Here is a 15900-nt window from a genome sequence, read left to right as displayed (position 1 = left end):
CTATTGTTGTTTCCCTCCAGGGGTAGGCGTTTAATGGCAGGCTTTTTGTCTAAATGATACATATTTTGTTCATTCATACTGAAAGTATAGGTAAACATGTTTAGCACACCCTTCTCTGTAAAACAAGACAGTGGGTGGTGCGGTTAGCACTCTACACCTTTCACCAAAACCTCCGAGCCTATCCGCATCACATGACACCACTTCAGCCATTTAATCCTCTGTCACATGACCTCCCCGTAATCTTCCATCATATGATAGGAGAGAAAAGAGCAAGTCGTTTTACAAAGTTCCACAACATTGACTACTTAGTGTTAGAAGATGAAAAGTTAATCATCTGACTTTTGACAAAAGATAAGGGGGTTGGAAAATGTAGTTAAAATTGTGTAAAAAATGTATTTTGTATAAGCCGCTACACGAGGCATTATTTACATTTACATTCATGCATTTGGCAGATGCTTTTATCCAAAGTGACTTACAGTGCACTTATTACAGATACAATCCCCCCGGAGCAACCTGGAGTTCAGTGCCTTGCTCAAGGACACAATGGTGGTGGCTGTGGGGATCAAACCAGCAACCTTCTGCTTACCAGTTATGTGCTTTAGCCCACTACGCCACCACCACCACTTCTATAGTTATGAGAACCAATACTGTTTTGTTTCATTTGGCGTCAAACCTGACACATCTTAAGATGCTCGAGATTTTTAGCGAAAAAAAACTTGTATGGCTTTAGAAGACTTAGACGTCATATGGACTACCTTTATGATACTTTTATGGTAACCTTTTTGTCCTTTTTGAGCTTGACAAGCCCTGGTCACAATATGCTTTCATTGTTTCAGAAAAAAATGCTTGGAGATTCTTCAAAAAAATCTTATTTTTTGTTCCACATTAGAAAAATGTAATGGACAACATAAAGGTGAGTAAATTATAACAGAACTTTCATTTTTGGGAGAACTATTTCTTTAACCCTCAGTATGGACCCTCGTCTGACCCTGAGGTCAAAGGGTATCTGGACAATGTTGGCTGGGGGTGGGGTTGCCTCTAAAAGTGATTGTGTTTGACAAACCTTTCATTGACATTGTGTGATTGAAGCAGAAATAACAAAAGAGACTTACCCAACTCTAAAGTTCTAATTACCTGCTGGCCTAAACATAATTAACCATGTGGGCTGAAACAGCGAAATGGAAAAAAATGGCATCAATTGCCAAGACACACCACAGGGAATTTTGCCACTCCTCAACTAGTAAAAAAACCCAAAGAACCAAAGAAAAACAAGCAATTTTTAAAATGGGTTATTAATGAAGATGAAGACAACCCACATCCCGTTTAAAGGAAGTCAGGAAACCTACAAAAAAGTGGAACAAATCTCTAATTTCATTTTAACAAATATTTGAAAGCGAGTGGGGTTTTTTCTTCCCAAACAAACTAATACTGGTTGGTTTGCGTCTACGTGCCAAGCTAGCAGGTATGTGTGTGGTCCACAGCTCAAAACAACATTAAACTCAGATGGAGAGAGAGAAAATTTGGGGGGAGAAAAGGAAAAGAGATGTCACGGGTGGAACCACAAAAGCGACTCCTTTGAATAGAACGTACCATACTCAAAATAATTCCATACATTATAAAACCTCAAAGTTCCTCAAAAATACAGTATATGCTCAAACAACTTTCTCTACATAATTATCGTCATTTCAAAGACATGCTTCATGCAAAAGAAGTGGTTCCTAGGGTTTGCATACTACAGCAATAGCACGAGAGCTCTTAAAACAACAAACACTTTGGCAGTCTTGAATTGGCTGAACAGAACCATTTATGAAAAGTTAAATCTCATAAATCTGTAACTAATGATGTATGAAGCAAACAAAGTATCCTATACCACAAGACATTCCGCTCAGTAAAGTGTCTTTTCACCCAAATTCTTTATAGTCCTGAGACTTTCCCCAATAAAAACAAAATATTTTCACACATAGGTGCAGCTGCGTTAGAGAAGCGGGTTGTTTTTATTGCAATTAAGCTGTAAAGACGCATCTGTTTTCTTGTCAACAATGAAGCATCGAGATTTCCTTACAGCAGGGTCAGAAATTAACTGGAAATTAACATTTGAAATGTACTTGCTGGCCATCCCTTGCAGGATCTTACCTTCTGGTGCAAATGTAGTCTTCACTTCCTCAGTGGTCCTTAACGATGGCCGTGCCACAGACACTGTTGTCAGGGTCAAAAGTAGAAACACACCCAGAAGCCACCCCAGAGCAGACATCCCGTCAGCAGCGGGCGTAATGCCCCATCCCTCCCTCCTCGACCTCCCCCTGGACACAGATCCCATCTGAGGAGTTCCACCCAACCATGAACTTCAGGCTGGACGGTCTGTCACTCACTGGAATTCCCACCAATCACCTGGGCTGAGGAGAGCTGTCGAATAGGTGTAGATTGCACAGGCAGAGGATATCGTAGACAGTGGCAGGTTAGGTGTTTCCCAAGTTGATGAGGAGAAAATAAGATGAAAGAAGAAAAAAATTGAATGATTAGAAAAGTAAACCAAACAAACGTTTAAGATTGTGCCAATCATACTTTAAAAACAACTGGCATGCAGTATACAATAAAATGAGAAATTTCAGAGCGATAAAGTGTCATCAACACTTCTCTCAATACATAGTATGGAAACTGTAAATATCCAGCTGGAATAATTCAGATCTGTTGGTTTTAGATCATTCCTGCAGGTATACCTGCATTGCGAGGACCAAAATGCCCTCATAGCTTACGGAAACCTGACATCTCCTTAATTACGAGGACATCCCAAGTGTCCCTGTAATTAAAAATGCTTATTAAACATACTAAAAAATGTTCTCACAAAATTGTAGTGTTGGGGGATAGAAAATACCATTAGCTCAGTATAGAAACAAGAGACTTCAATGGTCAGTCCACGTAATGCAGGTACACAAACATGTGAGCATGGAAGAGAGAAAGAGAAAGATAGAAACTCAAGATCAATGTATTAAGCCTAGTCATGCACACTACACAACTCAAGTTCGTCTCTTTTGAAGTTTGGAGTCAGCAGCTGGTCTGCGACAAGAAGTATCAGATATTACGGCCAACGGTTGTGTTGTGTGCGCACTCCTGTGACTCTTCCTGACTAGTCGCAGACGCTACGACAGATTTCAAACCAGCTTCATATCTAGATAGGGTTGCCACTCATCCCGTAAAATACGGGATCGTCCCACATTTATAGATTAAATGATGTGATTTGTCCTGTATTTAAGATGGTCAGATAGCATCACTGTGAAGTCGTTCAATCGTTGATATGCATTGAAAATTTTGCCTACGATGCCTCCGATATTTTGACCATATGAGAAGTCCACACACTGTGCTAAAACTGTGGACAGTGTGGTAATGGGCCGTCTGAACCATCAAAATAAGCACAAAGACGATAACTAGCCATTTTTCATGTTTGTTGACATGTTATCACGAATAAACTCTGAGTTTGAGAATTTCGATATTGTAATTTTAAGATGCATTTTGGGGGATCCGTTTGAAACGGGATGTTGCTAAAGACAGCTGTAACGTGATCCAAACTGTTTTGAGATGTATCAGCATTCAGACATTGGGCTCATAGTGCCAAAGCAGGGGATTGCCAGCTAATAAAACAAGTGTTTAAACTTTGCTGGTCACATGCAGATTTCATGGGAATAACCATCCGATCTGAAAGTTTTTAAAAGCAAATGCATGTACATCCACAAGAACTTCACGGAATTGTATCTGATATCAACATGCAGGGACAAACAGGCACATTAAAAGCCCAGCTAGTACATATATTCCACTAATATAACGGAGAATTCTGCTCTAAACATAATGTTTGCGCTTATGTTAAATAAAAAGTATAATTAGGAGAAACTGTGCACCATTTTTGTAGCACTTTAAGACTTTGTGCACTTTATTATCATTCAGTAATATACAGGCTTTATGATTATTGCACGTCCTCATGAAATCAGAGACTGTCCCCTTGAAATCCGAACACAAGTGTCCAAAAGAGATGACCAGGTGTAACTGTGATGAGTCTCACTTGAACACTTGTGACTGGATCACCCAAAACGCATCTTAATACCAGATGCACACAAGACCTCAGTGGAGGACGAATGGTTGTGTAGATGATACACCCAGTCTTCGATCAGTCGGTATTGTGTGCACCACCACGATGGAAAACAAGACTGTGAGTAAGCAAGGCGCTGACTGCAATATGTGTAGTGTGCACTTGGCTTTAAAATGCTGTTAAACAAGCCTTGTCACGGACATACCAAAGCTCTTATTGTTTACTCCTACCTACATTCTGACACCTACACACTACTCCTGACATAACAACTCCATCAGTCTGTGCTCGAATGTTACATGCAATGTTTGGTTCTATAAAGAGTAAGTAACCTGTGTATTTAAAGCACTGTTTTCCAGCACCATTAAAAGTATTGTATTAGTCTGTCTATCTATCTATCTATCTATCTATCTATCTATCTATCTATCTATCTATCTATCTATCTATCTATCTATCTATCTATCTATCTATCTATCATCACAATTGCACAAGATTTGGCTTTTTATTTTTATTTCACTGGAACCAACTTCGCTGACTTCTCAACAAACAAGACTGTGACTTCAAATCAAAATAGAGTTGCTCCTGAAGTGATGTTCAGTTTAGGTCATGAAGAATCACTGTTGATGCGCGCGCTTCAGTCTCTGGAGATCTGGCGCGCGATCGGCTGCGGTATTGATCGCTTCTATTCATTCTTGTGCGTTTATCAAAAGGTGATTGAAAGGCGGGGGTGGAATTTCTGTTGCAGTAAATGGTTAATTCGTTTTTAACACGAGACGAGAGCAATGCAGGATGATGTAGCACGAGAGTGTCGTTTTAAAGCATTGCTATTCTCTCCTGACGTTTTAAATCGTACGTCATGCCCTATAGGTAAAGGGTTTGATTCATATGAATGCATTTATAAGTCAAATTGCGCGGCGCGTCATTTTTTACTCGCGTCCGATATGCCAAAGAGGCTGATGAGCACAATTTTGACAAATATTTCACAAATCATGACGTCAACTTTAGAACCTGTATTGCCAAATGCATCATTTAGTGCAAGTGTCTTCTGAATATAACGAGGGGAAAATGCAATCTAAAAGCGTTAATCACCATCCCATTCATATTCATATCAGCTCACTTAAAACATCACACCGAAAGCGCTAAAGGCTTTACGGCCAATGCAAAAAACACTGATGTTCCCCTGGGAATGAGCTGTGCGGTGCCCTTTGATTACATTTGAATTGTAATGTTATCAATTCTAGTGTTTGTCGAATTGCACATCCTAATGAGTTTATCATGACTTTATGAAAGAAGATTAACTTGATTACTTATAATCAAGTTAATATTAGTATATATAGGCCTACTGACATTATTACTGACAGTTAGTACTTTGAATTTCACACTTATCTTTTCACCAGTTTAACTGATAGCTTTACTAGCAGTTCAACAGCAGGTAATAAAATAAGATTAAAAAAAAAATACTAATTTCTCATTGCAAAGTAAACTTAACGTATGCAAGTCATTCTATTGCATTGTTCTTAATGTAACTACATGTTTCGGGACATGAAACTGTAATTGTCATGTCAATGGGAGAATAAAAACAAGAAAAAAGAAAAGAAAAAACAGGTAGGCCAGACTACGCCTTGAATAACAAGAATTATTGACTGGTTGCATTTGTTAATTTGAATCCAAAATTGTAATTTGCATACACTGTAGTGCATTTATGAAAATGAATCACACACTAATTACAAATGATTATAATGCATTCAATTGGAAATGTGAATAAGGGGTGGAAAAATGATTTTGGGTGAATTCAACAATTTTACAAAATTACCAAATTTTCACAAAACTTCCAAAACAAAAGCCAATTGAACATGTGAACATTTATTTTTATGATTTTTTTTTTTTTTTTTTTATCACCATTGGCATGCATCTTTCCAAAGCCATTTTGCAGTATATGTATCTCAGTTTCATAATAGGTTCATAAAGGTAGCTTTTACATGGTCCTCTTATATGAGTGGGAATATGGGATTTGATATCTTAATGAAAGAGCAAAATATGAGTTTTCTTACATGGTTTGTTACAACATTTTCACAAAAGGGTCTGACAATTACAAGTCACTTCATTTTACAGACACACTTACATTATAAAATGTAAGACTTTCTGTGGAGTCCATATCCCTTCTGGTATGCCAATAGTATGTGCATATTCAAAATGAGAATGTTTATTTGGCGTATTTCAAAAGTTTACATGGATAAAGACTCAACAGAAAAGTTTCATACTGCTTAAAGAAAAGTAAACAGTCTATTCACATGCAGTACCACCCCTTAAAATAAAGAAGAACACAAATAAAAAGATACTTACAGAAGAGGAGCAGAACAGCGAAGCTCAGAATCCGCATATAAACGGGACTCATGCATGGGCCGAATCCAGTGAAGAATGCTACCAAAAATCCACTATTCCCAAATCCAACAGGGCAAAATCACAGTGCACCAAAGATAGGATCGCATGCCAACAGTGGGCACCAGATAGTATCCTTGCGTGTTTGTGTAAATCCTTCCAAAGGGGGAAAAAAGTGCGTCCCAGAAACTTTTTTCGTCCGAAACCAAGTTATTGCGTTATTGCTTCACCAAACGGCTCGCGCAATAGCAATGCACCCTTCTTCTAAAACGAGACGCGATGCAATATTGTATCAAGCAGTGTGAAAAACATCCTCGCGAAAAATCCACTGATTTCCACTGACGTGACGCGCAGTCTCTGAGGATAGTGGCTCCGTTCTCAGACGCTTTGTTGGGTTTACGGAGATTTTTTTCCTCATTCTCCAACCCCCTAAAGAAATGTCACTCCCCCCTGAAACCCGAGACGTTTCCTGGCTTATAGTTTTTAGACTCTCCGTTTCTCTGCCAATCACAGATCTGAGTGCGCGAGCTCCCCTTCGAGCAGACTCAACCCACTCTGCAAAGTTTTGTCCGGAACTGGGGTCTCCCTCCTCCTCCTCCTCCCCTGATACGCTGTGTCGAAGGGCTCGAGTGTTGCAGAATGCAGCCGGTGTGCAGCGTCAGCGCCGTGCGTTCATTCACTGCAACAGCGACACCCAGCGGTAGATCCGTCTGAGAGGGGTCGGGGGCACCCTAGGCCCTTTAAATAGCCTAAAAACATACAGTGGCGACCAAAAGTCTGAGACTGCAAATGAAAATGCTTCTATTTAACATTTTTCTTATTTAGTACATTTTCCCATTGCATATATTATCAGCATGTCAATTTGAGTGAAAAGTTGAATTGAAAACAATATTGTTGTGTCCCCCTTTGCTTTAATGACAGTGTACACTCGAGCTGGCATGGACTTCAAAAGTTTGTGCAAACCTGATTATCAGAATGTTTCAAAGAGCATCTTGTACAAAGGAGTTAACATGGTCAAAAATGTGATTAGTGACCAAGAAATAGTGGAGAAACGTACATATTTATTTTATTTATTCTGCATTGTAACCTATGTTTGTTAACATTTTCAAACTCCTGAAAAGTTGTGTTCATTTTGAGGTTTAAATTCGATTCTCAACCCCTGATTTTCAATGTGGTCTCAAGCGTAACATATTAATAATTAAATTAATGGAATTAAACCATTTTAATTCTGGTGCGATTTTGGTCATTGGATCAGCATCGGCCATCAAAAAACCCATGTCAGGCCTCGTCCACACTAAAAAGTTTTCGTTCGAAAACGCATCTTTTTCTCTCCGTTTTGGTCCTCCGTCCACACCGAGACGGCGTTTTTCTCCACAAAAACTGAGCTTTTTCAAAACGCACTCCAAAGTGGATACATTTGAAAACAACGTTTTTTGTGTTGTGGTCATGTGACGCATTCATGCGATCTATTTAACCAAAACAATCAAGATGACGGCCCGTGAACTAGCAGCGCGGTTGTACTTGATACTCACTTTGATAGCATTGTTAAAAAATAAATGTTACTTTGTACAACCATCACATTGTGTTCCTTCAAAGGTGAAGGGAAGTTTACTCCGGCGACATCAAAACAAAAAAAGGCACCGTCCTTCGGATGAGATGTTAAACCGAGGTCCTGACTCTCTGTGGTCATTAAAAATCCCAAATTCCCCCCATTGGCCCCTATCTATCATGGCCTCGTATTAATCTCCATTTCTGAATTGGCTACATCACTCTACTCTCTCCTCCCCACCAATAGCTGGTGTGTTGTGGACGTTCTGGCGCACTATGGCTGCTGTCGCATCATCCCTATGCTATGTAAACGCTTTGAGTGCCTAAAAAAGTGCTATATAAATGTAATGAATTATTAGTATTATTATTATTAATTGCGTTTCAGACCGTACATGCAACAGAGATTTTCCGTATGTGCAATAACGCGATTTAAGCGGTTTCATACGTTTCAGTGTGGACGAGCAACTTTTGGAAAACGCTTGAAAACGCTAGTGCGGACAGAGAGAGTTTTGAAACGAAAACACAGTTTTCAAATGTATCCGGATTAATGTAGACGTAGCCTCAGTTGACCACTACTTTTGAGGTAGGAATGTTCGGGGGAAAATAAAAATTCTTATTGCATTTATTGCTAAACTGAGATTTAAACAGAACAGTTTATGAATCAGAAATACATTTAATAAAAAATTTTTTGCAAATGGTGTGTATCCTGGGTATCCAATCCTGTTCCAGGAGGGCCACCTTCTGATTTCCAGACCTGTGTGATGCAGCAGGTTGGAGATAAACTCATTGAAAACACTTCACGAGTGAACCCGCCAACATGCGGTCCATTCCAAAGGGCTCATCCCCGTGCCCTAATCCCTTCAAAGGGTTTACCCTCCAGAGTGAGAGCTTCGGAGAGTCGAAGGGTGTAGGGCTAAAAAATATTGGTAATACGGAACGCACTTCAGCGTCATCTATCCATCATCTAAGTGCCCTTCGGAGGCGGGTTTATCCTGTTTGGAATGCAGGGTCATCTGCCACTGCTGTCTGCTGCTGCCCTTTCACACAGCTGAAACGTCATCAGTCGAGACAGCCCAGGGGCGTTATTCATTTATATGTCCTCTAAGTGTTGGACTGGTAATCTGGCATACCGTGCATTTTCCCTGTGGGCGGACTGGCCATCGGGAGAACCGAGCAGGCCGGTGGGTCGGCCGCAAAACGAGCCGAATGGGCCGTGATAAGATCAAATGTTTACATTTAACATTTAGATTTAAGATTAAGTTTTCATTTTTATATTTATTTTTAAGTATTTGTTCCCCAATAAACGGACAAAAAATAGAGGAAAAAATATTAAATGCTTATTTACACAAATTTGGCCAAATTGAGAAGATGTTGTTTTTAAATCTGACAAAATTTAAACAAAATTGTAAAAACTTTTATTTTATAAATGGCACCGCATACAATCCAACGAATAATTCCTCAGGGTCCAGTTCTCCCGGCGGAACCGCGATCCCTATAAAAGTGAGATCAAGCAATCAGAGAAGTTCCCAAGTACTAATAATTTATTTATTTAGTTATTTATTTGTTTCAAATAAAATAAATATTAAATGCCTATGGGGGAAATTAATGGGGTATATCTCGTGCTTTTCCGTGGGTGCTCGAGTGTAACAGGAGCCAGCTGGTAGATAGCTGTACGGTGTGAAACCTCACTCTCCTGACCTCAAGAGGTGCACTAGCGACTGACGCTAGAGGCTGTAGCCTTTAGACTCCTTGTTAACACACCCGTATCCCACGCCGATTCGAGTCCCGTTGAACTTGGTGACCAGGGCCGGTTACATGAGCACCTGTGATTTAACACACCTGTGTGATAACATCTGGAAGACCTATTTTTTTTACATGAAGACGTCTAAGACGTATGCCAATAGATATGTCTTGGATGTCAATAAGACATTCAGCAGATGCCTTTGAGAGGTTTATGATTAAGAATGTTTGTCAGCCGGGTCTCCTAAGCACCCAAATTGGCCCGGTTGCTATGGAGGGTAGAGTCACATGGGGTAACCTCCTCGTGGTCACTATAATGTGGTTTGCTTTCAGTGGGGTGCATGTTTTTAGGATGTCTCCGCGGTAACGAGGCGAGTCACTACACCACCACGAGGACTTAGAGTGCATTGGGAATTGGGCATTCCAAAAAAAAAGCATGTTTGTAAATATTTTTGTGTATGTATTGTGCTTAGCCCAAATTACACTGATTTGTACACAGTGCAGGAAAATCAGATTTTGTTTTATTTTTTATATATATATGTTTTTTTAGATGGACTGTTCATACTGCAGGTTATATCTGGACAGATTAGATTTTTTGTTTGCAGTCACTTTTGCTATCACATCCACATTAATTGCCATAGTAACGATGCAAAATTGCTTATGTTCACTATGTGTTCACATTTTTACTGTCTCTGACGACTTTCATATTTCTCCCCAGTAGCATTCGCACCCTGGTCATAAAATAAAATACCCAAATTTTTGCAAAATGAGTTTTATGAGGCCTGTTGTACGTAACATTGCAGTTTCCTGGTGGAATGAACACTAGAGGCGCTAAAACAACAATGACTTTTATCCCCTTTCACTCAAATCACGAGTAAAATGGCAGATTTAATTCTGTTCCTCACACAATACTATCTTATGACATATAAACACTTTTACTATAGCGCATGACTAATTTTAATGTTTGCATTACACAATCAACTACATTTACAATAACAGGACGGTTACTGAGATTAAGCGAGAAGTATTCGGCTGGTCGTGTGATTCTAAAATGGCAGTACCCATGTGCAAACCTTTCCATGTAGAATAAAACAACTTTTATTAGGTCACTAATATGACTGGAGTCTTCATTTTAATGTGAGTGGTCATTATTTCCTACATATTTCAAAATTACAATTCATGTTTTTAGGAGTTAAACTTTTTGAATGATGGAAAAATTACTGAATGCAACCTTAAGAAAGAAAATCTGGAACAACTTAAAATAAAAATAATCTAGTCCTAAAATATAGGGGATGTCCTCATTTGAACACCTGTACAATGAACTTTAATAATGGGTTAATTACCACACTCAAACAAATCTTATATATGTGATATTAATCAGCTATATCCACAACAAAAACCACAACATGTGGCGGCTGTGGCTCAGGTGATAGAGCGGGTCGCCACTAATCGCAGGGTTGGTGGTTTGATACCCGGCCCACATGCCTCCACATGCCGAAGTGTTTTTGGACAAGACACTGAACCCCAAGATGCTCCCAATGGCAGGCTAGCACCTTGCATGGCAGCTTTGCCGTCATTGGTGTGTGAATGGGTGTGTGAAATGTGGAAAACTGAAAACCGGAATATAGCTTTGGCCATTACAATGCAGACGTAGTGTGCATGCGTCGAACATGTCGTATGGGCGCGCGGTCAAAAGAGTATCCTACGAAAGGCTGAGCATACAACCTTGCACGAGTAAATAATGTTACTGCATATGGAGCCCGTCTTGTTCCCAGCAATTCTTCCAATGCCTTATAGACTCCCATGTGCTGCTCCCCCATGGAGCTCTCTTTCTTCCAGCGCTCACACAGGGGAGGCTCCCTAATCAATGACCCCTAAATGTCAGAGACAGAGGGGCCCCCCAACCGCGCTCCACACTCCCCTTCCAAGTTGTCTTCTCCATTGGACAGGCTGTTTTCAAGGATCCGGATGAGAAAACTAAAGCAGCCAAGGAGAGTTATGGAGGAGGGAACTGTGGCTAATATGCTTTGGCCTCTTATTTTCCCCTCCACTCTAAACAAGGCTGCCCGAGCCTCCAGTTTTCCCCCCCCCTTTCTTCATAAAAGAAACGGTCCCATTCACTTTGAATGAGCCAGCTAATAAGGCTGTTAAAGAAAGCGAGAGGTACCTCAGTGAATGGGACCTTCGATCATGTCGTTTCTCTCTCGCTCTCCCACTTTCTTTCATTCTTTCCATTTAACCCACGATTCTCTCATTCACTCGTACACAGTGAAGACATCATGGGATCCCATAAAAGGTGACAGTTTGGATAAAAATGAAAGGGAAATGGGAATGGGTGAAATAAAAGATGGACTATACAGTCTTTCACACGTTCCCCATCGCCTGTCCAAGCCAGATTTATGTTGTTTTTATGGCTGTCTAGAATGAGGTAAGTCACATCTCCATCGACCAATTTCATTTAAAAAAAAGAGATTATCAAAATAGTTGAAATTTACTCAACTAAATCACACATTGACAATGTACCTTTACAGTACCAGTCAAAAGTTTGATTGTTAATAATCATATTAATAATCATATTGCATATGTTATCCCAAGATACTGCATTAGATCTTTTTGTCAACCAGTTTTATGCTAGTGGGGGGCACTCTGTTTTGTTCTCATCATTTGCTAAATTATTATCACAACAATTATATTCAATGTTGGTAAAACCATAAAAAAGATGACATAGCCATGTTTTATATCGTTGGAAAGGTCTCAGTTTGTAGAATGCAATGAGCAAATGTGTTTCACTCAGAGGCCAAAATACAGTGAGTTATAGTGGATGAAATTCCCATAGACACACATAAATATAATGAACAAGAGTGTCTTTTAATCACGTTTTTCCTTTTTTCTTCCTAAAAGAAAATACATATAGCATAGACAGTGACATTGTAACTTACAGCAGACTATCCCGATTCAAACACGCCCAAACACAACATCATATGATGAATAGCTCTTGAAATATTCCTCAAAGAGTGTACATGAATGAGCATGCACAAAAGGGCAGTGAACACACAAGTGTGTTGTGTGTGTGTGTGTGTGTGTGTGTGTTTTCAGATACCGTATGTGAACAAAGTCAAGGAATTTTATTCCAATTGAATTAAGTAAAAAAAATAATAATGTATCCACAACATGACAGAACGATGACAGAAGTGTCGCTGTCCTTTTCTGCATATCACTGCCCCCTTCGTCATATCACAGTGGCATTTTGTGGCCCATTCTAAATAATGCGGCGGCCCATTTCAGCTCATCGCGGCCCATTCAGCCCTGTTTCATGGCCGGTAAATGAGCCAATAACCTTTTAGATACAGACATCCCCTTTTAGTGCTTTTAAGAACATGCATGCGCATCAACTGCACAAGCCTGAAAATAGTGTTTTAGTTTTTTTCTTGAGCTGAGTTGAACACAATTTATAATGCCATTGTTGTCAGATTTTACTGCTGATTTTACCAATTTTATTTGATCATAATCTTGATCTACCATTTTGGAGATTTCAATCTTTCCCCATTCAAGTAGATAGCTGTAATTTTATGCCGCTTGTATCCATTCTGAGTGGTTTTTATCATGTTGCTATGCAGTTGCTTGGTTTTTCTGGGTGGTTGATAGGAGGTTGCTAACTTGCTCAAGATTTCAGATAAACAAAAGCAGCTTTACAAATGCCCAGTTACTTTTCGTTTATTAATTAATTTATTTATTTAAATTGTTTTATTCCAGCTGCTCCCTTGAGTGAAGATTACAATAGGACTAAATGAGGAAGTATTTCGATTATTAAAGGTTCACCCAAAATTCAACTGAATATTGCAAGCAATTTGCGGTAGAACACTTTACGAGTCATGTTTCGGCACTGCTCTTCTGGCTAATGAATCTCACGATTTAAGCTTACCTGAACATCGCCTGTGTGTGATCATGACTGGGGATATTCAGAGCCGGAGTCACAATGTGCCATTTTCAACAACCCCACCTGACAACATATCCAAGCATTAAAGCAGGTAAACAATTTTGCCAAACACTAAACAGATTTACTGTTCCATCCAGATTGCTGCGATGCTTTGAACTGCGTGAGTGTGACTGACTTAACTGAACGTAGCGTCTCCAGCCAGAACATGAGACAACTGGTACTACTGTCCTGTGTTTATGGACATGACGTAATGACGCAAGGATGAAAGTCATAAACCAACGATTTTGTGCCAAAAATCCAACCCGACAGCTCAAAATGCAAATCATTTTTATAGGCTTACCATAGTGAATCGGGGTAAGGTAAGGACATTGCTTTGAACACTGATTGTTTATGTACTCAATCAATAATGGCAATTTGTTAATTTTTAAACAAAAAATGTGTAGCTACCTTCAGCCCCATCACTCTGTTTGATTAAGGAACCCGGATCAAACAATAAGGCTGGGCATAGAAATGCATACATTTTTTAACTACAAACTCAAACTCTGACATGTTTTGTAAGTTCTGTTCTCCGGTTTGTGTTTAGCTATGTTGTGTCTTCTGTTGTTAATATCACTGGTGGTCCTGTTGAAGCCAAATAAAATGATTTTTCACTGGGACGGCCCATCTCACGAGTATCTGCAGCGTAATTCTCTAGTGGAAGGAGCTCTAAAGCTCACCTTTTATGAACGCGCACAGGACATCAACGGTCGGAAAAGAAAAAAGAAAGTCATATTGGGTTATAACAACACAGGGTTGAGTAAACAATGACTTTTCATTTTTGGGTGAACTATCCCACTCATTTAAAAAAAAAACATTTAATTCAGGGTGAGACCATGGCTGCATCTCAATTTGCATCCTAAATAATATGCAAGATTAGAATTGGTGTTTCCCAAATCACATTATATTGTAAATAGATGGCTAAAGGTGTCCTGATGAATATGTGTCACGTTTACCATCTTCATTTTTTAGTTCTTTAAAATGGTGATATATGTGAGGCCGGAGCTGTCACAGCAGTTTCCAACCCAGATAGCACACAGATAATTTTTATCTAGAAAACATCACAAATGAAAAGTCAAAAATTGTCCCCTTCACTTCCATTGTAACTGTAACCTCAAAAGAAAAAAATCTACATAAAATGTTATGCAATACTGCCATACAGTCTAACACACTCAAAAGTGAACTTTCTCATCAACAAAAAACTAAATACTTTTAGCAACAATGAAAAGGAAAGAGAATACTTAGCAAGTATGCTAACTGACACAGCCCATGGTATTAGCATAAGTGGTGCATACTTTTGAATTAAAATGAAATCTCAAACACGTCTTGACAAAGATTTAAAGACTCTTTTGGGTCAGTAAAGCGATTAGTTGAGCTAATGGAGTTGAGCATGGGAACAGGGACCTAACGGCATGCAAAGAGTGATCTTAACGCTCATTACAGCTCTATCCTGCTGCTATGCTAATCTGCAGTTATTTCAGTGTGGCCATCAACACTACAGTGTTATTTTATCTCCACAGGGCTGCCAAAGGGAGTCAAATGACCAGCCTTCTATGTGCTGCTGCCCCTTCTGTCTATTGACAGCAAGATATGATTTACGCCAGACAATTGTTTGGTCAGCTTTTGGTTTCAAAGCAATCTCAACAAAATGCAGAGTTTTTCTACTCTCTGAGGAGACGAAAAGAAAAAATTCACACAGAGAGAAAACATTTACTCCCCATGCATCATCTCCCTGGCAACTTTCCCGAGAATAAATACTCATTAAAGTCATTAAGAAAACACTTTAAGCAGTGCTGGTGCAATTTGGTCTTAGATGTGCCAAATATTTGTGCACTTATCTTATAGAGAATGACTTAAGTGTAGGATAATGTTTGTGTACTGTAGGTGTGCTTTGCCATGTATTACCATGTCCAAGTTTTGATTGGTGCAATAATCCTCTTGAAATCCACAAAGAACCCAAATCTTAAGTATGAACAATAGTAAAATGGATGCATGGAGCAAATACACATTTAAAACAGTCTTGGATAACCAGTCAGTGTGAAAATTGGAAAACTGTGTGATATATTTTATGAATAGCATTTTTTTTAAAAAACAGTTAAAGACCTTGTGGTGTTCCTCACGTTTAGATTGGCATTCTTTGGCCAGAAAGTGGTACCAGTAAATGTTCCTGTGGTGCTGTAGTTTT

At 39.3% G+C, this 15900-nt stretch overlaps 1 protein-coding gene across 6 annotated transcripts in view; it reads right to left on the bottom strand.

Annotated features, from left to right (window-relative positions):
* Positions 1–6972, bottom strand: part of LOC127660529 (fibroblast growth factor receptor 2) — a 63322-nt gene extending 56350 nt beyond the window's left edge. Inside the window, exons 1-2 of one of the 6 annotated variants that reach the window (XM_052150837.1) lie at positions 6419–6972; positions 2134–2403 (exon numbers count right to left, since the gene is read on the bottom strand). In XM_052150837.1, coding sequence (XP_052006797.1) covers positions 2134–2317 — 184 coding nt within the window. In that variant the 5' untranslated portion in view covers positions 2318–2403; positions 6419–6972. The remainder of the gene's footprint in view (positions 1–2133; positions 2404–6418) is intronic. The other 5 variants (XM_052150836.1, XM_052150834.1, XM_052150833.1 and 2 more) reach the window with 5 other exon arrangements.
* Between the last annotated feature and the right edge of the window lie 8928 nt (positions 6973–15900).

This window comes from Xyrauchen texanus, chromosome 20, assembly GCF_025860055.1.
Source record: "Xyrauchen texanus isolate HMW12.3.18 chromosome 20, RBS_HiC_50CHRs, whole genome shotgun sequence".
NCBI classification, from domain to species: domain Eukaryota; kingdom Metazoa; phylum Chordata; class Actinopteri; order Cypriniformes; family Catostomidae; genus Xyrauchen; species Xyrauchen texanus.
The sequence above is the reverse complement of the archived record's forward strand: the minus strand, read 5'-3'. Positions and strand labels throughout refer to the sequence as shown.